The 22,909-nt window shown below is 40.7% G+C and overlaps 1 protein-coding gene across 7 annotated transcripts in view; it reads right to left on the bottom strand.

The window, feature by feature from the left end:
• LOC136751117 (mitogen-activated protein kinase kinase kinase kinase 4) overlaps nucleotides 1–22,909 on the bottom strand; it is a 90,677-nt gene that overhangs the window by 30,631 nt on the left and 37,137 nt on the right. For 6 of the 7 annotated variants that reach the window (XM_066706443.1, XM_066706441.1, XM_066706446.1 and 3 more), the window contains exons 3-15: nucleotides 16,909–16,965; nucleotides 13,299–13,424; nucleotides 11,927–12,037; nucleotides 11,434–11,524; nucleotides 9,936–10,066; nucleotides 9,589–9,643; nucleotides 9,070–9,148; nucleotides 6,250–6,425; nucleotides 5,820–5,892; nucleotides 5,333–5,543; nucleotides 3,491–3,652; nucleotides 3,030–3,116; nucleotides 1,253–1,477 (exon numbers count right to left, since the gene is read on the bottom strand). In XM_066706443.1, the coding sequence (XP_066562540.1) occupies nucleotides 1,253–1,477; nucleotides 3,030–3,116; nucleotides 3,491–3,652; nucleotides 5,333–5,543; nucleotides 5,820–5,892; nucleotides 6,250–6,425; nucleotides 9,070–9,148; nucleotides 9,589–9,643; nucleotides 9,936–10,066; nucleotides 11,434–11,524; nucleotides 11,927–12,037; nucleotides 13,299–13,424; nucleotides 16,909–16,965 (1,584 nt within the window). The remainder of the gene's footprint in view (nucleotides 1–1,252; nucleotides 1,478–3,029; nucleotides 3,117–3,490; nucleotides 3,653–5,332; nucleotides 5,544–5,819; nucleotides 5,893–6,249; nucleotides 6,426–9,069; nucleotides 9,149–9,588; nucleotides 9,644–9,935; nucleotides 10,067–11,433; nucleotides 11,525–11,926; nucleotides 12,038–13,298; nucleotides 13,425–16,908; nucleotides 16,966–22,909) is intronic. The other variant, XM_066706444.1, reaches the window with a different exon arrangement.

Genomic DNA, 22,909 nt, shown 5'->3' with positions numbered 1-22,909 from the left:
ACATTTTAATTTCAACACCAATACTTTGTAGCTATAAATAGCCCAACTTACTGACCTGCATTACTTATTCAAGCTTTCATACAATAACCAAGCTGTACTAAAAAGGAGGAAATCTAAGCTATAGGAGATTAAGGAAGTATGTGTGCAGGTTGTATGGGGTATTGTTATTATAACATTTATACTTCATGAACATGGCATCTAGATTACAAAAAATACCCTCATGCCTTACAATCTAAACCCTCTCTACTAAATGTATTCCAGTGCAAGACATTCACCACAGCCATTTTATTCACAGAAGCTTGCACTGAAGAGAGAAGTGAAGTCAATTTCAACTATTTAAACTGATAAAACTATTTAAATCATGCAGTTGTGGAAACCAGGTGTTAAAGCTCACTAGTTAGTGGAAAACCAAAAAATGTGATTGTGATCTCTAGAGGATGTCAAATACGCAAGAATAAAATAATAATTAAAAAAAAAAAATGCATTGGAAGCTTTTGTTTGTAACTTAAGTTTCTCCATTTATAGAAGCCTTCTGTTACATTAAGGAACCCCATCCAGTCTTGCAGAGGCACGTCAATAAAAGATGTTTCATCTTAAGAGGTTATAATATTGATATCTTAAGAAAGCAAGTTAGTACACAGTTTTCACAAAGCAGTATTATATATGCTCTACAAGAGGCAGGAAACTCAAGCTCTTTTGAGAATACTGTGAGTACAGAGTGGTTCTCTTCTATCAATGCTACACCTTTTCAGACAGCAGTTGTATTTCTCTGGGTGTACAGTTCTATTGTTGAGCTGAACCATGGTCACATTAACCAGATATGCCTTCTTCACAGCACACCCCCCCGGCCTTGTCATGTATGGATGGCACCATAGAAAGCAGAATGGCAATGAGGGATGTGGCATTGGACTAGTAAGGAAATGAACAGGTAGTCTGGTGTCAGATCTGGTCTTGTGGTCAAAGAGGACACTGGAGCGAGTGGAGACTGGGCTCCAGTCTCCGATTGGCCACAGACCTGTTGTGGGGGCAGGATGGAGTATTCCAGCAACAAAGCACGTCCATCCTCTGGGCAGCAAGACCCCCACAGAAAATGAGATGGTTGGACCTCAAGCTAGACTATGTAGTGGATTTAACAAAAAAAAAAAATACAAATAAAAGTATGCCGCTCACAACACTAATGCCACCACTGAGCAACCCTAAGACCGCGGTGATGTGACAGAAGCAGCCAGAAGCACTAGGCAGGGTTGTTCACCTCTCTCGCTCTGTCTGTCGGCTCGTGAGGTGGGGGTTTCTGCTCTGCGGGCTGGTAAGCTTGCTGCTGTGGCTGTGGTTTATTCCTGTCTTGCTGCTGCTGCTGCTGCTGCTGCTGCTGCTTATGGTCGTGTTGCAGCGAAAGGAGATAGGCCTGCTCCTGCTGCAACTGACGCTGAAGTCTCTCTGCCTGACGCTGCTCTTCCATCTCCCGCCATTTGTACTCCTGATGTACAGAGAGTGCAAGGGTTCAGGCACACGAGGGCAGACAGAGCTCAAGGTGTTGGTTGGTTAACGCAAAGCGATGCCCGCCTCAGCTCCTGCTCAGGCTGGGGTCGAGGGGCCATCAGCGGTGGGAGGGTTCGGAAGACTAAAGCAACTAGGGGAAGAAGATTGACTTTTCCTCTACATTTTCCTGGCTTGTTTTTCCAGAGCAGCAATACTCATAATAAGTGAACCAAGTCATACCTAAGGCTACTGTACCCCCCAGATTCTATCGTCTGGTTTCGGTCATTGACAGTTTTCTCTGAAGTGCTCTGGGTAGAAGCCTAGGTTGATGGTGGTCATGACCGGCAACAAAAAGCATACAAGGAACTAAAAATTAAACCTGTCTAGCTAACGGTCAGTGTAAGCCATGATAGAGGCAGCCCATCCAGTGATGAAAGGCCAGAATGCCCTGTAAGTGGCACAGTGCTGTGGGATCCTCTCCTCATGTTCTCCAAGGGATAGCAGCTCCATCTGGTGGTTGGAGGTGCTGAGGCCAATTTTCCAAGCGGCCATCTGTACATGTTCAGAATCAAGTGGTTTGCATCCATTCTACATTTTTAGTGTTCATCCAGTACTAAAGTAGAAAAAGTTTTGTTTTTGTTTTTGCAGAACTCCACAAATTGATAGGGTGACATGTAAAGCACAAAGCCAAAAAAGTATTCAGTTTTGGAGTTATTCTCATCCCCCACCTCCCCCCATAAGATCTTTTGAAAATCATCACCCTGGCAAGCTCTAGGTTTCATAGCGGAGAGGTTATATACTTCTTAAACAATATACATATTTAAAAACTGCAAGTGGGGGTTCATTTATCAGACTGAAAAGACCCTGTCAAGAAAGCCATCATGTCAAATGAGTTGATGAACAGCTATGGGGAAGGAAAACCTGAGATAGAAAAACAAACAAAATCGGTTAAAATGTGAAAGGTGCAGGTGGTAATCGTCTATAAATGTATTTCCTGTCAATGTGGATGTTGTGGCCTAGACACCCCCAGGACGCATGAGGCAGTTACTAAGGACAACCCTAGACATTTAGGACAATCAGCTAAATTAAAGTGCATTATCAGCAATGTGGTTTATTCCCCACAGGCTTACTCAAATCACAGACAAATCCACCTCTTTCCCAAGTCCTCCCTAACAGAAGAGATGAACTCATACTAAACTATGAGAGAAAAACAAAACATGTAAAACTAATTTTTGTTCTTGCCCTGATGCAAGGTCACAAGCAACCCAAACTACTACCTAGGGATAAGCTTCAGCAACACATAGATCAACCTGGTTAATTAAATCTCCATTCATCAGACTAAATGGACTGAGGCCATGCCCAAGCACAGAGACAAACTAAAAAAAAAGATTATCCTAAAAGTATAACCTCACTTCAGTGTACCAACCTGGCTTTAAGAAAATAGACCAAAGACAGCTCCTCAAACAAACATTGTGCTACATGATTAAATCTCCCAGTTAAGTCTCATCACCCATTCCTGCCTTGAGAGGGAAAGGAGAAGAGCAAGTTACCAGTAGCATGGCCTGTTCATGAAGTAGCTGCTGCTGAAGAATCTCCAGGTGTCTCTGCTCCTCCTCCAGCTGTCGCCTGATGTACTCCTGCCAAACACAAACACCGGGGCTGGTCAGCCAGCTCTCGCTCTCTCTCGTGCACCCTGGACCTTGTTCAAGACCTGAACCACAGTTACTGGAGACTTTAACAATGGCTACGAAGCAATCTTAGCAAAACATGTAAGCCAACTTTAATAGAGTGTTGCAACATTGTTGGGCATTGATATTTTAGCTTGAACTTCCCAACTTCTCAGGCGACACTGAGCATTTCCATCTCATTGAGAAGAAGCCAGGGGTTCAAGACAACAAAAAACACAAACACACCTGATGGTCTGTTTTGAATCAGGGGGGAAACGACAACCACTCCCACAGGCAGAGTGCCGCTGCCGCCGAGTGCACGTCAAGATCCCCAGCACTCCTACCTGCTCTCGCTCAGCCCTCCTCTTCTCCTCCTCAGCTCTCCGGCGCTCCTCCTCCTCTTTGCGCCTGCGCTCCATCTCCTCCATCCTTCTTTTCTCCTCCTGCTCCCGCCGCCTCTGCTCCCTCTCCTGCTGCCGCCGCACCTCACGCTCTCGGCGTTGTTGCTGTGAACGAAGGAGAGCGCACAGCATTACAACAGAGCACATGGACCAGGGAGTGCGGGGACAGCGCACTGCACAGGTGTTCGCTAGTCCAGCAGAGCCCGTACACAAACCAGCAGCAATGCAGAAAGTGAGCATTTTTGTTTAAATGGCCTCAAGGGCATTATAAGCACTAGAAGCACTATAACCCTGACATTCAGTTTGAATATTTATTTAAAAACTCCATGGGGCAATCCGTGATTTGGATGATGTTGAATTTCTGAGGACTCCCTCCTTTCCCTGGGGAAACTGCGCTCGCTTTCAAGTGATTAATTAATTTTGAATTGGGGATACGACTTCAACAGAATGTTTGGACTTTGTTGCTAAATTCCCCTGGCAGCAATATATACATATGTAGCTAAAATACAAAAATATAATGATATAAAAACCCCATTTATGTGAAGATCTTTAATCCCAGACAGAAAATGGGAAAATCTGTGCCAGATTCATAAGAAATAAAATAACAGGGCACAGCAGAGCCATTATTTGTGTGCCAAATGACAAAGAAGTTTTCCTTGCATTAGCCCTTGCCTTCTTGTCAGCATCCACTTTATCGAGCTTGCATGGCATTGAGAATGCTTCGAAACAGACTTTACTACTTTGACAACACTGCTAAGTGTTTCTGAAGCTCAGGGGATTTCAAATGTTCACATTTATAATCTTTGCTTGTGAGGTGCTTTTGCTGTTTTTTTAAAAACTGTGGTCCCTGTGGTGGCTGTGTGCTTGTTCCTTCCTGTTACTTGTTTGACAACAGGTTGAAACATTGATAAAAAATTTGCATGTGTATTTTATACATACATACACAATTTTCTATTTCATGTATTGATCAGTCTCAAATAATGTTTCTGTCCTCCACTCCCATGTCTTTAGCTTTCCTTAAAGTGTTTTGCTTGGTCTCCTTTCACAAGCCTGGATTCTTGCACTGTATGTATTTATATCACTCTATCTGTGATCACAGCTCCTACACTTCAGTGTTAGTGCTAGCTACCATGTCTTCGATCTTCAGCTTGAATATTTGCATGTGGCAGACAACAAAGCTCCAGTGATTTTTAATTTAAAAGTTTGATCCATATGAAAAACAGAAAAACTGTCAGAGAAAAATGCTTCTAAAATGGAATAACCACTTTAGAAAAGATCTTGCTGGAAGCTGTAGTTTTTAATTCTGAGACTCAGATTAAAGGGATTCAGAGTTCTCTATTATAGGAGAGGCTAAAAAACTAAAAATAAAAGCAACACACATGTTGCCCCCACCCCATTACTTCACTCCCTCATTCTGCCTGCATCTGTCTGCACAGATGTTATTCTCAAGGATACCGAAATTGGAAAAAAATCTATACTGGAAGGAAGGTAAACCTCAATAAGAGTAACACCCGCAAAACACACCCCAATAAGGCCATGTTTCTATACATTTTGGAGAAGTTCATAAAGCACAGTAGTTCTAAAGAGCTGAAAGACGGGGCTATGAAAGAAAATAAAGGTTCCCATAGTGCATTCAAAAGCAAAGTGGCATACACTGCATAAAAACTGCCATTATTTTGTTAGGTGTTTATTCAGATGAAATTAGCGGTCAATAACTGGAGGAGGGGCTTGATGTTCTGGTGGAGCTAGGAGCCTCTTCTCAGAGGGGCGGTCGGAGTGTCCTACCTCCTCCAGCCGCCGCCTCTGCTCTTTCTGCTGCTCTATGCGCTTCTGCCTCTCAGCCAGCAGCTGGCGCTTGTACTCCTCTTGCTCCCGCAGCTGCTGCTCCTGCAGGAGCTGCTGTCTGCGCAGGGCCTCCGACCGCTCCTTGTTCTCCTGCTGCAGGCGCAGGAAATCCCTGCGCAGCGTGGACTCGCCGGGCACATTCACGATGGAGCTGCCAAGGCAGAGAGGACAGTGTCAGAGTGCAGCGCACAGAAGCCAACGATAACAGACACCAGACAGGAGATGTGATGCAGTGCATGGATATCATACCATATGAAAACCCTTAATGCTGCTCTGTTGGGTTCACACAAAATGAAGGATGTGTCGCAAAGGGCCGTCAATATACGGGAGATAGAAGCAGCTCAGTGGACTAATTTGTAAAAGCACACATCTCTGAGTGGGGGTTGGAAGCCCTGAAACAAGCAGCAGGAGCAACACATTTAGTTACCTTGGTTCTCCTTCCTGTTCGGGAGTCTCTTCCTCCTCCTCTTCACTGCCGCTGTACTCGTACTCTGTCTCATCTTGGAAAAGAGGGGGAAATAAAAATGAAAAGCAGCAACAAACCCATTTTTTTCCACTACCCCACATACAAGTGTCACCGCAATCCAGCAGAATTCAGATATTTCCCCACATTTTGGGCAGTTGTAGCCGAAGACTGTTTAATGTTCTGGAGCCAATTGGGTCAATCAGTAATATTTCTTTTGACAGCAGCAACGTGGAGAAAGATGATGCTGCTGTGTCTGAAGGAATCAAAATCCACCTGACTGATGCAGGTTTTCAAAGAGTCCAGCCTCTGATCCATCACAATCTTTTACATTACCTATGAAGCACTCAAATGTCATACATTTTTTTTTTTTTAATAAAGGATGGCATGGTACCTTTCTCGCCCCTCTTCTTGCGGGTGCGGTCGATGTGGTCCTTGAGCTGGATGCGAACCTGCCTCTCATTGGGCTGGTCTCTGATGAAGGGGTGTTTGAGCAGCTGCTCCGTGGGGGGGCGCTGCATGTAGTTCTTCACAAGGCAGCCCTCAATAAAGCTGAAGAACTTTTTGGACCTGAGGAGCATTTTGTAGTGTTGTCAATGGTCAGCTGCAAATCTTGGGTGTCAAACCCTCAAAAGGTATCAATTAGGATTTTTCTTATCTGTACAACATGCGTCTAACCTTAACATCTTGGCAGAAGCTATAAATAAATAAATAAATACAAACTTAAACTTGTGCCAGGATACTCCCTAAGCTTTTCCATTCTAAGGTATGCCAAAGAGAGTGATTTGCTGCACCACGCAGTTAAAAAGCCTTTAGCTACTTTGGCTTAGTGCTGCAATTTTTGGTTACACCATTAAAACCTCCTTAAAACCTCATTAAAGGAAGGCATGCAAAGACAGTGAATGTAAAGAAGAAATACTTTGTGTGTGGTGAGCAAAATGCAGAAAAGTGGATTTCCAAGAACACTAAAATTACATTAATCCTGCTTGTATAATTATTTTCTTTCTTAGCAGACACCCTTATCCAGGGCAACATACAGTTTACATAAGAAACATCTCAAAGCATTACAAAGTGCAGTAATACAAATCAGGACAAAATACAATAAGCAAACATCCTAGAAGAATGAGCTAACAAGTGCAGACATAATACAGATAAGACCTAGATATGTGCTAAAGGGAGGGGAAGGCATAGGAGCAGTCACATTAAAGCAAAAGTGCTAACAAAACATACGTTGTAAAGAGAATATGAAAGTCAACCAAAGACACCATTTATGTCAATTATCTATTTAGTGGGACTTTTCTTCTACCACTCCCTTTAACAAGGTTAACCATACTTCAAATTTCCACACTGTGCCACACTGCAGTATATACTGAGGAAAATGCTTTGGACCCATCAATATCTGTGGGTAGCCCTTTTAATTTGCTGGTTTAAAAAAGCTAAATTTTTCATAGCAGACAATACGGAGCTGAAACCCTATTATTTACAGAAACTGTAACCACAGGGTAACTGCAGGTTCTGCAGACTGGTTTCCACTGGTTTAGCAGCAAAGCTCACTTGATGCATTATCTACTGTACTCCTAATCATGTGACCTACTCAAAACCGACAAAAAGCCACTGACTAACAAAAGCTTTATTTTTCTTAGCGGTGTTTGCACACAAACTAGTCTCTGTTTTTGATTTTCTTGTTTATCTTGAATTAGGTTGATGGCTACAGTAACCGTTCACAGCACAGATTTCCTTAAACTGTAGTTTTGTATACAATGACACCAACAAATCTAGCAGAATCCAAAAGTATTTAAAACTTTCCCAGTCAAATAATTCAATTGACATACACTTTGAATCAGTTCACAAGGCATCCTGTGTTTTCCTGAAGTCTTACATTTAAGAACTATAAAGCCATTCCCAAAATTAATAACTTTAGCTGTGTAAATATGTCTTTTTAATATTTTGATGTAGAACATGGTGAATTTCTTTAGTCTTCTTATAAAGTCTAAAGAGGGGCCATATTCATAAATCTTTTACCTTCAAACTAAGAGTGGAGTGGGGCCACATTTACAATTTAATAGCACTTGCTTTGTATGAAATTAAAAGGAAAAAAAGGCCAGGTGACAGCACTATATGAATTCAGCAGTGCCCAGCCCATACTCTGTTCAGTGCATCTATAAAATACAATTCGCATCACCACTGCAGGCTATGCTTTAATCTCTTAAGTTAGGTCTTGGGTCTGAATTCAGGACTGAGCAATACAAAAGGGGTTCAGAAATAAGATGGAGGTTCCAGGCTGTGAAACACAAGCCATTTCAGAACTGACTAATTGGGAGGTAAAGGACAATAGCCACCCCTCACAGCCCAGACACCAGACACCGGCTCTCCTCTGCCTGGGAGTTGTGCACGTCTGGCACTCCCAGATACAACGGACACTCTGGATCCATCAAGGGAAAAGATTAATAAAATTTGTTTATTCAAGTTTATAGCCATTTTCAAATGCTGATAACAGATTTTCATTATGTTAAATCTCCCTAAGTGATGCACCTGTGGGAGGAATCTGATCACTAAATTAACTGCGGCTCTCAGAAGGCATAAATCATTTCCCTCCTGATGCATCTGTAGTCCAAAACAAACAGGGGAGAGAGAGGGGGGGGGGAAAAAAAAAAAAAAAAAAAAAAAATCGGGCCACTACATTTGAACTGAACACTGAAAAATCATCATATGATCAGTTTTATTTCCCATTGAGTTTTTTTGTTTTAATCTCAATGGATTTCCAGCCTACTTCAACCACAATACCATTAGGGTTACTTTCAGGGTCTCTCTCTGCAATGCTTTCTCCAAACACAACACAGCAAATTTTTGAAATCATATTCTAATGTAAATGCCATATTCCTACATTACCTGATTTTCACCATTTGATCCATATAAAATCTTTGAAAACACACCCTGAAAGCATACAAGCAGTAGATAGAGGACCTTTCTTTTTTTTTTAAGACAGCAACTAGACTAATTCCTCATCCCTACTCTGCGTGCATTAACCCAGATTTAGATAGCATCTGTTGCACAACAACCCTAACAATCATTGCCAATAAATAGGCTTGAAAAGGCTAAACCTCTCAAACACACAATGGCTAATATTTATTGCGTGGAAAACTCCAGACAAGATGTAGAACGACTTTTGAATGTTAAAAGATTCTGTTTCACATAATTCTCAGAAACAACCTACCATTTCTTGGATTTCAGCCTTGGTGGGGGGTTTCTGGGAATAAGGAAAAGTGCTCTCATCGGATGCATGTCACAAAGTGCTGAAAAAACAAGAGCAAAATGTTGAAAGTTTAGACTGAGTAAATCAATGTGGGTTGGTATTCACCTGCTTTCATTCATGGTCAATAAAACATCATGGTTAATATCAGCTGTAATAGATCTCAACATCATATTTGGGGGTATTCTCTTTATTCTTTTTGAACTATTTTTGTTGACAACAATAGAATGCGGTTTGCTGGAAATTCTACAGAACTACAAGGCACTAAATGCAAGAAAGAAAATAACCTGGACAGGTCACAAAGTACATTACACAGATGGATACATGCTGGATTTATCCATTTGATTTCTTAGCAGCGGAAGGCCTGCAGTGTTAGGATACGCATTATGCAGAGTTGAGGGATTAGGGATGTCAGGGGAATAAGGGACCGTGGCTGTGGAGGGCACGTGCGCTGCGTCGCTGTAATGAAGCGGCAGTACTTACGAGGAGCTCCCTCTGCCATCTCGATGGCTGTGATCCCGCAAGACCATAAGTCACTCTGCAAAAGAACAACGGCTGTCAGAACATAGCCAGCGGCAGTAGGAGCTAACGGAGAAGGCAGTCGTATACCCCGTCACACTTCAGGAGCTCTTCAAGATCTTACTTGTTTAATTATGTCATTCAGATGATTGGTTCCAAGTCAACCAGGGTCTTTTGTGATGGGAGGTTACAAAACTGTGCACACATTACATAGCTAAGTGCCTGTTATTACATCCAAAAAGAAGCGGGGTTGATGTATTTTGAGGTGACGGGAACACCCTCGTCTGCAGGGGTGGGGTGCCGAGCCTTACTCTGTAGTCGTAGGTGGCATCTGGATTTTCGTCGCAGGCAATGACTTCAGGAGCCATCCAGTATGGAGTCCCAATGAAGGTGTTCCTCCTGCCCACCGTCCTGTCCAGCTGGGCACTCACTCCAAAGTCCACTGTAACCGGGAACAAAGACAGCACAGGTCTAGGCCACTTTCTACCTAACTTGTTGAAGTTTCAACACATCACAGAAACCCAGCAACATTTCTTGTTTGACAACAGGGCTGAGGAAACCTATTTGTCTAGCTTTGGCTGGAAACTAATTTTGTAAACGTAGTGTAATGTATTAAAGAAAATACCAAGGTGAATAGTTAGCAGTTAAAGTAATAGTACATTTCACAGCATCTTAATGTAACATGTACTATCACAGTTTTAGCATTCTTAGAAATATATGGGCAGTATTTACTTAGATTTTTTTATTTTTTTTGGTGCAGGACAAACAACTTACACTGCAATGTGATGTAACCATGCAATTAGATGCACTATATTCTTGATTTAATCTCAGGGCAGGAAAAAAAATCTACTTGTAATTTTAAAATGTATTTTAAGAAAATCGGATGCCTAAAAATGTATATTATTTTTAAGATTTATTCAAAGTTCAGTATATTGAGTACATGTGCTTAAAGTTCAGCTGTGGTGCCAGAATAACCCTCACCTTATTATTATTATTTTTTTTTTTTTAAGAATGTTTGTTTTTATTATTTTTAACCATCGTTTTAAATGCATTGTGACGCAAGCATAGGAGTGAACAAAAAGGAATTAGCTACTATTCTGGTGGATTCTATGTATTTTCATTTCCCAGCTGGACGCATTAAATGAATAGTCCGTTATGAGATGACTCTCAAATGTTGTGTCTGCCAAGATGATTTGTCAGATAAACTGTTCATCCAACACAGCTCCTGAAGAGATCATTTCAAAGGCAAGTGGGAGGATGTGCAGAGAAGCCACTCATTGACGCACCATGCTGGGGTGACAATTGGTGAAGCATGATGTACAAGACTTCTCAAAAATCTAATTCAGAATTCTCCGGAACATGTCATGTCAGAGGTTTTTTAGTTTCAACACAATAGCCCGTTTGCTGGGATAAGCTGAATATTGGAGAACAGGTATAAACGTAAATGTTAACATCCAAGAACAAAATAAAATCCTGATTAAGCAAACAAATCGAAGGATTTTGGGGTCCTAAACTACACTCCTGGAAATTAAATTCCACACAACTGAAACCTTTAGAAAAATGTGATGCTGACTAATCCGAGTGAACAATGCGTCTACCACACCCTTACTTCCAGAGCAAGGTCAAGACCACAAAGACAAGACTGATGTGGGATTATGTTTGCCAGCAGTTGCCTGTTTTGTGGAGAGGTGGCCTTTGCAACGTATATGAAAGCCTCTAGACTACCCCCGACTACATATTGTCTATTGTGTCTTATGCCCATCCTCTAGGTGCAATCCCAGTCGTGAAGAGCCTCGTTTAATTACACACCCAGCTTCACTTCTGCGTTTTCGGTCAGCAAAACATTCTGCCCTTTGATGTCACGATGAATCACATGGTGGGCATGAAGATGGGCCAGTCCCTGGGAATCAAAGAAAACACAGACCTCTGGTTTACACTACAACCTTGACTGAAATCTTCACCGACACTGAGCCGCACAGACTGCTAAGTCAACAAGGCATGCCAGGGGGATTCACAGTGCTGCCCCTGCGGACTTCCAGCTCCCAAGGAACATATTGTTTTTAGGAATTAACTGTCAGCAAAATGAGATTCTCATTAGTACCATCGGCTGACAAGACATTAGCAGTATTCCTTGGCACAGTTATTATGCTGTCTTTTTCATACTTGAGAATCACCAAGATATATGAAGGAAATAGTTTGTAGACAAATACCTATGTAATATTTTGTTTTCTAGTTGCTTTTTATTTGTAGATTCATTTGGAAATAAGTTAACTAGTGTTAAACTGTTCTCTCTCTCACTTACTCTCAGTATCTCTCTGGAGATGTAGGCAATCCAGTCCTCCTTCAAAGTGTTGCCCTTGGTGTTTTTCACCAGGTCTGTGATGGATCCGGCCCCACAGAACTCCATCACAAGCTGCACATGGAAACCAGAAGTGACATTAAGGAGGGAAAATGGCAAAAACAAAGTTTTCAACAGAAGGGGGGGAAGGGAAAATGCAACAAATAGCACACATCACAAAACAGAGTTGTGTTGTGTTCCCATTTAAAGTTACCAAATCAAAGTGACTAGAACTACAAAGTTGACACGGTCATAGTCTGAAAGAATGAAAAAAAAGCTTCCAGCACTAATGCACTATTGTTTGAGGTCTTCAGCGTTGCTTGAAATTGTGTTTAATTATCTTTAAAATCCCATTAGTAAAGTATGCCCTACAGCTACAGCAGACATTGAATTTTTACAATTTCCATTAATTGGTTTCACTTCATTTCCACGAAACTTTAGAATCTATGTAAGCACTTGTTAACAGGAACAAAAGACCAATTTGCCTGCTGTAACCACTAGCGTAGTACAGAACACCAAGCCATAGCGGGGGGATGCGTTTTAAAATAGAAAAAATTTCAAGGCAAGGTTTCACAACATTGACAGCCATAACCTGTAAATATGAACTCTGTTACACAAGGACCATGTGTCAACAGTAGTGTGCATAACTTATAATTGATAGTTTGTACCAGCGTTATCCTTCATACATTGCATCTTTATAAAGAGTCAAGAGTTTACTAAATGTCTGAGTTGATACTGCTAACTGGCTTTGCTTATAAATTAACAAACAAAATTATATATTGAATAAGAGGTTTTTACATATAGGGCTCATCAACAACTTTGTGGACCAGACAGAACAGAGAGGTGGAAAAAAAAAAAGTTTGTATGTATATATTACTTTAAAATAAGACTTAAGAAAAACAAAACATACTTCAGACATTTAACATGACCGAGGGCTGTGAAGACAAATTGGAAGGCTTGGGGTTTCATCTTGGGTGCCGAGTTAATTCACGTCTTTTGAAATCTTTTGACAAAAAGCTCACTGTCTGGCCGAGGCTATTAAATGTAACAAAAGTCCGAAACAAGTAATTCTAGAAAATGATTGAGGTTTTTTAGGACTTGACAGATTTGATGACAAACCATTTGAATCTTATTTTGGGAGGGGGGGACACTAAATACCTAGCACGACTCTTGAAGTAAGCTGATAAAACGTGCTTTGCTGGGCCTTTCAGGGGTGTGGCGGGAGGGATCGGGTTCCTGGGAGAGCTAGCCCAGCAGCGAAAGACCCGAGGAGCCGCCCCCGGAGCGCGGGCTATTTACGAGGTGAGCGGGGATACAGTCCAGGAGGCACACTCACCCACAGCTGGTCATCATGCCCTGGAGGGCTTTTCTTTATGAAGGCTCCATAGTAAGTGGCAATGTTTCGGTGATGAGAGTACTTCTTTAGCATGTTAATCTCTAGTTTAATTTCTTCCTCTTCATCCTAAAGGAGACATTGGGAAAATAAATTACTTGGAGAAAATGCTTTAATGAACCCTCCGCGTATGAGCATGGGTAGAACTGGCTGTGTAATAAAGCTTAAAAATCATTATGTCAGATATTACCATTTATTTGCATACAGTATCAAAAAATGCGTACAGTACAGTTTTGGTACAACCACTTAATGTTAGAATGTTGTTTAATACGCTATATTAACAAAGTGTCTTTTTAAATAGTTAAGCCAGGGAGGTTATCTTTTTTTTTTTTGTTAAACTGATCAATTTAAAACAACTGAAATCACCAATTTTCATCTGTGTGCATTATGCTCAGGAATACCTCAGGCAGTGCAGTGCAGGGCATTGTGGAATCATTAGCAACTGTATGATTTTTCCCAAAACACACAAGGGGAGGATATCATTTTATAAGGACCAAGCAGTAGTTAACGGAGTGCCTTAGGTTGCTGACTTCAGTATCTGATACACACATGCTTTTATAAATAAACAAAAAACAAATCCTTTGAGAGCCAGTGAAGTTTCTGAAATGTATGATACTCCAGTGGTAACCCCAGGACAGAGCTGCAGACTGGCCTATCTACTGAGTCACTGATTTCTGATTAGCAAGTGTAAGTAGTAATGCTAGACTGTGTTATGATGTGTAGTCTGATGTGCCATCAAATATTTCAGAAAAATTGAGTTTTAAATAACCTCCCACCTAGTGAGAGTACTGCACTTTTCTCAACTGATTCATAAACAATTTTCTATGGTCAAAATGAGCCCTGGATTTGAATATCTAGAACAGGAAACACTATCTGGGTCAAAGCACACACGCTGAAATATGCCTGTGGAAACGTACAGTCTGGAAGTCTGAGCACGCCAGCATTACTCCAGCAGACATGTCTGCAACAAACCAGTTCTGTTGGTGTTACTCAGAGGTATGTTCTCAGTGTTAGAGGATAATTACAAATAAGCACAGTCGACTTCATGTGGTTGCCACAAAACCAAAATCAAGAAACCGGAAAAACTGAAGAATCACCACAAATCTCACATTAAGATTGAGATGCATTATATTTTTTGTAACTCCAACTCCATTGCAAAATTCTGTGGGTTCTATTACTAAAATAATAAATGACTGAATTTGTAGGGGTGAGAAGTCATTAGGCTTAAGAACATGGTAAATATTTTCATAACAAATCTGAATTGCATATGCATTTTTAAAAACCTCATGAAAGCTACAGGTAATTTCTTTATATAAATTAAACAAGGCCCATACACCTCGTAATCCAGACTCAATCACAAATAACAGTTTGAGACTCCCTTTTTATTATGCCACAAATTGCCAATTTCTGTGCAAATCTTGCTCCATGGCACCTTTTACAGAAGCAAGTAATCTAATGGACAGTTTTTACTGCCTCAGTCAAAAAGCTTATAGAGCTTTCACCCACTGTGTGAAAAGACCACATATCCCACTAGGCAACCCTACTGAGTGTGCGCATCAACAGGACAGTGACATCTAAAGGAATCACACCACTACAGAAAAGGCTTCTCACTGTGGTACAACCACAATCACCTCAATATTTAAAGATCGACTGAACAAGAGCAACATCTTGTAATTATGAACTGTATAGAGGTAAATAAAGAATGTAAGCCAAGTTGATCTCCTGTGCTTGTACAGTTAAAATGGAAAAATAATAAATGCCCATTTTATAGTAATTTAAATAAGCTAGATCGCTGGCTTTCGTGCTTTAATGATCACAGAACTAAGCTGACATTTCCAGTAAAAGCAAGTAAATATGACAACTATTAACTTGTTTCAATTCAAGAAGCACAAATTGTGGGTCAACAAGTACAGGCACTGCTACAGGAAAGGGGGTGAGTAACAATGACTATTTTGCAAAGCTGGGCTAGTGACACATCGTCGTTGTGGCATAAAGGTCTTTACATACCTACGGAGGAAACTGTTGCACAACATCCGCTCTACAGGTTAGCTCGATAAGGTTTTAATAATCAGGCCAACGTGGGGAGTGGAAACAAGATTCAGCACGCAGCTGATGACAATAAAATGTTGAAGTAAAAAACAATAAACTGCATCAACAGAGCATGTGAAAAAGTTGTTTTTTAGTTCCAACCCCACCCCCCACAACCCAACTGAATTGTAGTGATATTTAGTACCATTTATTGGTTTAACAAATGTACTTTCTGCCAAAAAGTGGATCTAAATGGGTTTACATGTTAGTGTGGCTATGAAACTGATCTGCAAAATAAGGATTAATTCAGAGAGTTCAGAGATACTGGTTACAAATTAACCACTCCTACATTCAGAAAGTAAGTGCCAAGGAGGATTAGCAGAAACATGCCCAGAGACACTGTGCATCACTTTTTTAGACTGCAGAGATCAAGGAGGAATAGGGTAATTCAGCTGGACGTCTAAGGCTGTGAAGTGTAACAAAAAAACAAACAAAAAAACTGACAGGAATCTTGTCACCTGGTTTGCACTTCGATCTGCTGCCAAACTCCATCAAGATCTAAACTGGAAAGCTGACAGTATCTTACCAAGACGGGCTCAGAAATTAATTTCTCTGTGTCATGCTGAGAGGGAGAACATTTAAATAAAATAAAGAACCCTGACATCTCTAAACCTAAAAGTGAGGAACTAAACTCAGAGAATCTTGTTCAGTGCAGTAGGTCTCCTGGATAGAGAGCTATATCCTGTGGTAAGGCGATGTGGTTCATGCGATCAGGGATGCACCATGATTAGGCACTGGTTCCAATCTTAGGGGGTTATTACAGGGAGTGGAAAAGGGCCGGAACATTCCAGGAAGAAAAAATGCTAGAAATTCTTAAGCTCTAGAGTAGCTCCTAGTCAGCACACACACAAGAAAAATATAACTGGGAACTGGTATCATGGTCTGTTCTAATTTGAAAAGTAGTTTAGATATGCTTGTTGACATGAAAGGTTACACATTACCAATTGTGTGGCTTCAACATAATATGAACTGAACATTCCAGATTCGGAGATAGAAGTCTGATTCAATGTCATGCACTATGTAATGAGAGGCTTGGAGTCTGTATAGAAGAAAGACATGCTTAAAGAACTCCATAAAAGAAAGCATGTTGCATGTCAGATCTAGAAAACCTCTCTCTCTCTGATCAGCAAGAGTCTCTTAACAAAAGTACATTATCCCATAGAGCTAAACAATATACCATACTTTCCAATGTTTTTGACTGCCCTAGGACTAGAGTATTTGATTCGGGAGGGGGGTTAAAAGGGTAAACCATTCCTTTGGCTTGATGCACAAAAATGCCCTCTCCAAGATTCTGTATAGATACCATCTTAGGAAGGTAGTTTAAATGTCACTCAACATAGCCTACACATTTCACTTTCGACTGCAGAGTTCATACTAGGAACATCCTTCAATGTTGCATCCTTAAGACTGCACAAAATAAGAGTAAAAGACATGGGGGAGTCAAATTTCAAGAACTCTTCCTTACCTCCGTGACATCCATAACCTTGATGGCTGCCAATTGACCAGTTTTGACATGTCGCCCCTGCAAAAGGAAAAAGAAAAAGGGTCATTTAAAATATATCTTAAAAAACAAACAAAAAACAGGTGAAGAACAAACAGCAGGGTTTGGTCTGGAGCAGACTTTTCTTTTGCAGTGTTCAGAACACCGGGAGAGACATTTGAGGGATTACTACAGTTGTATCACCAGGTAGACCTCTAGCTCTCTGACCATTACAGTATTTCCACCTTTAATTAATTGAATATTTATTTTAGTCTCCATCAATTCAGGCACAGCTGCTTTATTGGGAATGGCACAGCGTGTTCACCGATGATTAATGGTAAAGTGGCCTTGAAAAATCACAAGCATGCGACCGCTCCATGCAGAGGGGTGTGAAACAAGGTTACATTATCCAGTAAAACTCTGCTTACAAGAACATTTTACAAATCTAAATGCTCACAGAACTCTCTCCAGTGCATAAACACAGATTAAACCGACCCCCCAAACTTTATTGTACAGTACAGTTCTAACAGGTGTGTTACACTGCGTGCATTACAGGACTACTTATAAAATGTGCTCAACAGACAGCAACCATGCCATATCTCACTTATCTGCCATTGATTTTAGCAAGGCACAGGCGAGTGCTCATTAGGGGTTTTAATTAACAGCTGCTGTACATTGCAAGTTTGTCTCACACCGACCCGAGGAAGATATGAAAAAAGGAGGTTGGGAAGTAAACCGAAAGCAGGAGACATGACCTCACACTTACGTAAAAAAAAGGCCCAGATCTGGCAGCTCTCACTTCCTACCCAGGCTCCTTTATGTTTTTATTCTACTCAGCAGACCTGATGCAGCACAACTGGCCATTTAAAATCCACACTTTCCATAACTTTCATAGGGGTCCCCTCAATACTGAACGGTCAATAGCACACACTGTACATCTCTGGAACTAAAATAACGTGAAAGGGTTTAAGATTTCCATCCTGCTAAATAAAAAAAATTAAAACATGAGGACATCAAGTCAACCCCCAAGAGCCAACGTTTCCTAAGCTCAGCAGCGTCACTGAAAAGACCTCCTATACAGCAGTTATCAGAGGATTACTTCACAAGGCCACGAAGGAGAAAAATATGATGGAGAATAAACATTCCCATGCACTTCCTGTCACGCCCTTCCACCTCCGTTATGCTTCAACTAACGAAGAACTAAGAAGTCGTGCCCTCATGCCTCAACCTCCTCGTGTTTGGTAATGAGACAGAAAAGATAGTTCAGTGATTATATTTGTTTTAAAGGATTAAATAAAATAAAAAATCACCACATTCTTATCGTACTCGGGAGAAAAATATCTATAAATATCATGATAAAATCAATTGTATTACTTGGACAGCATTATACTTAAATTTATAAAACATTTACTGTCATGATAACAAGTAGTTCTTTTTCAAATGTGGAGGTAAATGAAAGGTGAAAGTGGTGGTAAACTTAACATGACATTATTATAAATACCACTAAGTTACTTAAGATCTACAATTTTCAATCTGCTATAAGTGGCTCATTTGTAAACGGACAAAAAAAAAAAACTGCAGTGCTGAAGTCAGGCAGACAATCTCAAAGACTGCACTTATACTGCTCTCAATCTACAAACTTCAAAAGCTAGATTAAATTTGATAGAAGCAAAAAATTATGGCAGGTAAGTGAAACCACTCTTGAAACTATTAAAAGCTTGACATTTAAACTAGTGAAACACCTGCTGAAAGAAAAAAAGTGGGAAAAAGTACCTTACAATTCCCACGGTCTAATATTAACATGGGCTATTGTACATCCTCAAAACAACAATGTACAGGGAACACTGCCATTGTAAACCAGTAACAAAAGTGCCCAATTCCAGCCGAAAGTACATCCTCACAATTGCAGTAAACAGGAACCCTCCGCCAGGGTTACACTCCAGCACCTACATCTAGAACAAGCTCCGATCAAGAGATTTAACAAACCCTTACGAAAAGATTTGGGTTAAAATAACAGGACAAACTGGTTAAATCGCAGAATATAAAGCCTTTTCAGACTTCTGTCAGATTAAAGACAAAACTGAAAAGATTTACGGTCTTTCAGAAGCACTGGGTTTTTAGCTTAGAATAGCCCAGTGTTCCTCACTTTCAATTTTGTTGAGGACTGCTTCAGGAACTGTGAATCCTGCCAGACCACACAAGCTACTAATTCCCAAACATTAACAACAAATGCATTTTAAACTCACTGGGAACCTACTTATGTGTAGGTTTATTTTCTGTATTTTATTAATATAAATAATATAAAGACAAGAATGTACAAGTTATACAGGTGCAGCAGAAGGGCCACTCATGGATCTGACATGTTTTTACAACACATATGAGGAACACTGCTCTATCACAGTTCATAATCTGATGATTATGTAGGTGTAGACTAATTGTTATTACTGTATGAGCTGAAGATTTGCATGTTTAAGAAATTTGTTTATCAGGGATATAGATGAATATAAAATGGATACGGTTACACTTCAGTTATTGAATAATTTGGCTAAATTATGCATTAAAATTAAATGTACTGTAACTCAAGGTTACATTGTAGTCTGGGCCAGGGTTAGGATTAGAGTCCCCAGTAAAGTTAGACTTCCATTAATGGCTGGATTGCGTTTCTATTGAACATGGAATGCGTGTAGATTTGAATGGGTCTAGCTTGAAATATAACTGTTGGTTAGTTTTGCTAGGGCTTAAGACGAGGCAGGTAACAGTGCTGTAATACAATGTTACAGAGCCAGCTGCATCACAAAGAACGGCTAGAAATATAATCCACAAACTTAACAGCTGACATGTCCCGTCGACTTCCTGTAACCAAAGGCCTGCAATTAAAGGGGAAAGAATAATCTCGGTGTCTATCAAATAGGCATACAAATGGGCCCAGATTCACAGTGTTGTTTCTCTTGTTTGCTGCTGTCCGCAATAGTCACCTGAGCTGGAGCCAGCCTGGGGCCTACAGCAGGCAGAGGCCTAACACATAGAAGATTCAAATTTGAAATGTCTTCAGAGAAGGGACAGATTTTTTCCCCTTTAACTCCCTTTCCCTTTTATGTTGTTAGATCGGAGAATTTACAATATAAAATAGATCAGAAGAAAAGGCCTCCCAGACCTAGATAATTACAATTGTGTCCAACAGACTACTGATGGTTATGCTGTATACAATAGAACTCCTTGTGTGGGGGCCATTTCAGATGCTGTAACACCCAAGGCCAGCTATTAATCTTTCTGAAGAAACGTACTTGTGCTTTCCATGTCTAGTGTCTCATGAAGAAGTGTTATATATTTCGGACTGCCTCTTTTACTGAAGTCCTCCTTAAAAGCTGAGCTCAATGCCGTACCCTCCCTGAACATATGTTTGTTGAGCGAGCAGCCGCAGTAGCTCAGGAAAGGTCTTTGCAGATTTAGAGATCAGTTGGATAAAGCCATATGTCACTTTTAAGTGGATATCTATTACACTGCACCAGGAACCAGGAGTCTTCATCACAGACCGCCTTAACCTTTTAGCATCAACCAGACTAGCTTGGGGCTCTGGAGAGCTTCAAGACATGTAACTAGCTCTTCTCTTCATTGCAGAGAGACTTCAGCAGTATTATACAGTACAATAACACTGTTTAACCAAACTATCGGACTAGCAGAAGCAAACAAACACGTGCTCTGCCATAGTACATGTGGACAACCTGTTGCACAAGCCCTCAATGCAGCCTGAGATTTCTGAAGTTCTGCATGCACTCACATCCACTGACCTTGACAGAGGAATGGCTATTAGGTGCCAAACAGGGCGGTATGAGTGCAAGCCATGTTTGTGCCCACTTGGGCCTACTTAAACCACATGTGGGTATGTCAGTGAGAAACACAGGATAGCGGCCTGTTGGCTCAATGCCTGAAGCCCAAGCCATCAGACAAACATAAATCATTGAAGCCGAAAGAGGACTGGCACCAAATTCTACCAGATATCCAATTATATTCATTGGCTGTATTAGTTAGGCATTGGATCCATTGGTGCAAATAAACCAATACATTTAAATTTGGCTCATTACTACTGTTCATATACTAGTCTGTACAGATACTGTAAACACACATTTGGATGGGCAATACAAATTCTGCATTTATCAGGACAATTGCTGAACATTAACCCCATTGAGCATCTGTGCACTATCCTCAAAGAATCTCTGCCAGGAACCCAGTCAATCCGCTGTCCAAGACTCGGTGGTACAGATTAAATTCCAACAATGGGCTGACATTTTCTAGAACAAGATTGCTCATCTTGTCCAGACAAGTTAAGCACATGTCTGCCTTGTGTGGAACAGTATTAACTGTATTCCTCGTTTAACAGTGCCATGACATGGTTGAGGTTCCAGAACAAAACTGCTCTTTCAAAAGTTTGGGGTCCAATTTCCTTCTGTAAAGCTCATGTGCATACATTGGGTGTAATCAGTTTTTCCAGATGAAAAACAATTTCAGATGCCAAACAGAAAATGAACCCGACTACTTGCTTTCCATATTTGAAGCATTGGAAGGTCTATAATTGGCAGGTTGTTTTGGCACCACTGAGTGCCAGAATTAAAATTCAAGAGGCCAGTTAAGGGATTAAAAAAAAAAAAAAAAAAAATTGTTTTCTTACCTGAAACGCTGAGTAACAAAGTACCAGTACAGAGCAGGCAGAAAGGTTAATTATGTTTTGCATGCACACACAAGTTTTGTCTCATTAATATGTGACATGCACCAAGAAACCAATTTTAGATCGATGTAGAATACTGCAGCTTCATCAGTCCCCTGCTGTGTCTGAAACATGCAGCATGTAGCGTCATCAGGACACACTTTGCTGACAGAAGCTAACAAGACTGGCTGGCAGTTTTTAAGGAACCCTGGGACAGAGCAACAATGTTTTAGACAATGAACCAAATCGGTAATAAAAGCTTTGTATGCATTTAGAAACTTCAAAATTGTACCGACCTCAGTTCAACTGCTCAAAGATATTTCAGTAAGCATGCCTTCAGCGTATAGACCACAAACTGTCATGTAAGGCACCGGGCACACAATCTGCAATTATCCCATGTGGACTTACAGAACACGATGGTACCACAGTGTTTTCAACCGTTACAAAATATAGCCTAACTCTGCGCGATGGGAGTTTCACTCATGAAACAAAATCAATGTAAATAAAATGTTTTCCTTACTACACGGCAGACATGAAATGGGAATTATTTTACAGTAAAGTGTTGTTAAAAATATCACTGATTTGCAGGTAATGGGCATCCCCTCCAGCCTACCCGTGTGTTGCTCTGAGAAAGGCTGTTAAGACTGGGCAGCCCTGCCTGTGGGGGAGGAGCTTAACCACAGATTGTACATGAGGAGCACTTTCCATTTATTAGCTTTTAGACAGGCCTTACTCAGCTAGGAGCCTACTGAACATCAATGGCCAGCTCTTTCCAATCAATACGTAGGTTTATTAGCTACCTTTCATGGAAACTAATAAAGAAAAGGAATGCAGTTCACTGTCTGGAGAAACCCCCTCATCTGGAGGATTAGAGGAAAGTAAAACAGATGTACTTGCACTGTATTCCACCAGTACATGCAGACAGTGAGGCTTGCACACACATTAAAACAATTAGATCTAATTAAACACTTCTAACCAAATTACACTGTTGCTTCAAATTCTGTGCCTTTAAACTGACCACCTCCAACACAAGTTGATGTTTTGCCTTTTTTCAAATTTGCCATATTGTGAATTATATAATGAATCATCCTAGTAGTCAGTTCATTCCTTTAGTGCGACAACTCAAAAACAAATCTCACCACAACTCCGCATCAAACAGTGCTGGGGGAAACCAAACAAGTCTGAAAGAAAAGAGTGCCCATGATTTCAAGCTCTGTAGCAAAATGAGGTTTACCCATTTTCCAATTTTCAGAAAATGGGATACCCAAGAGATGCGCCTTGTCA

Source organism: Amia ocellicauda, chromosome 6 (genome assembly GCF_036373705.1).
Source record: "Amia ocellicauda isolate fAmiCal2 chromosome 6, fAmiCal2.hap1, whole genome shotgun sequence".
NCBI classification, from domain to species: domain Eukaryota; kingdom Metazoa; phylum Chordata; class Actinopteri; order Amiiformes; family Amiidae; genus Amia; species Amia ocellicauda.
Note: the sequence above shows the minus strand (reverse complement) of the source record. Positions and strands in the feature narration are given on the sequence as shown.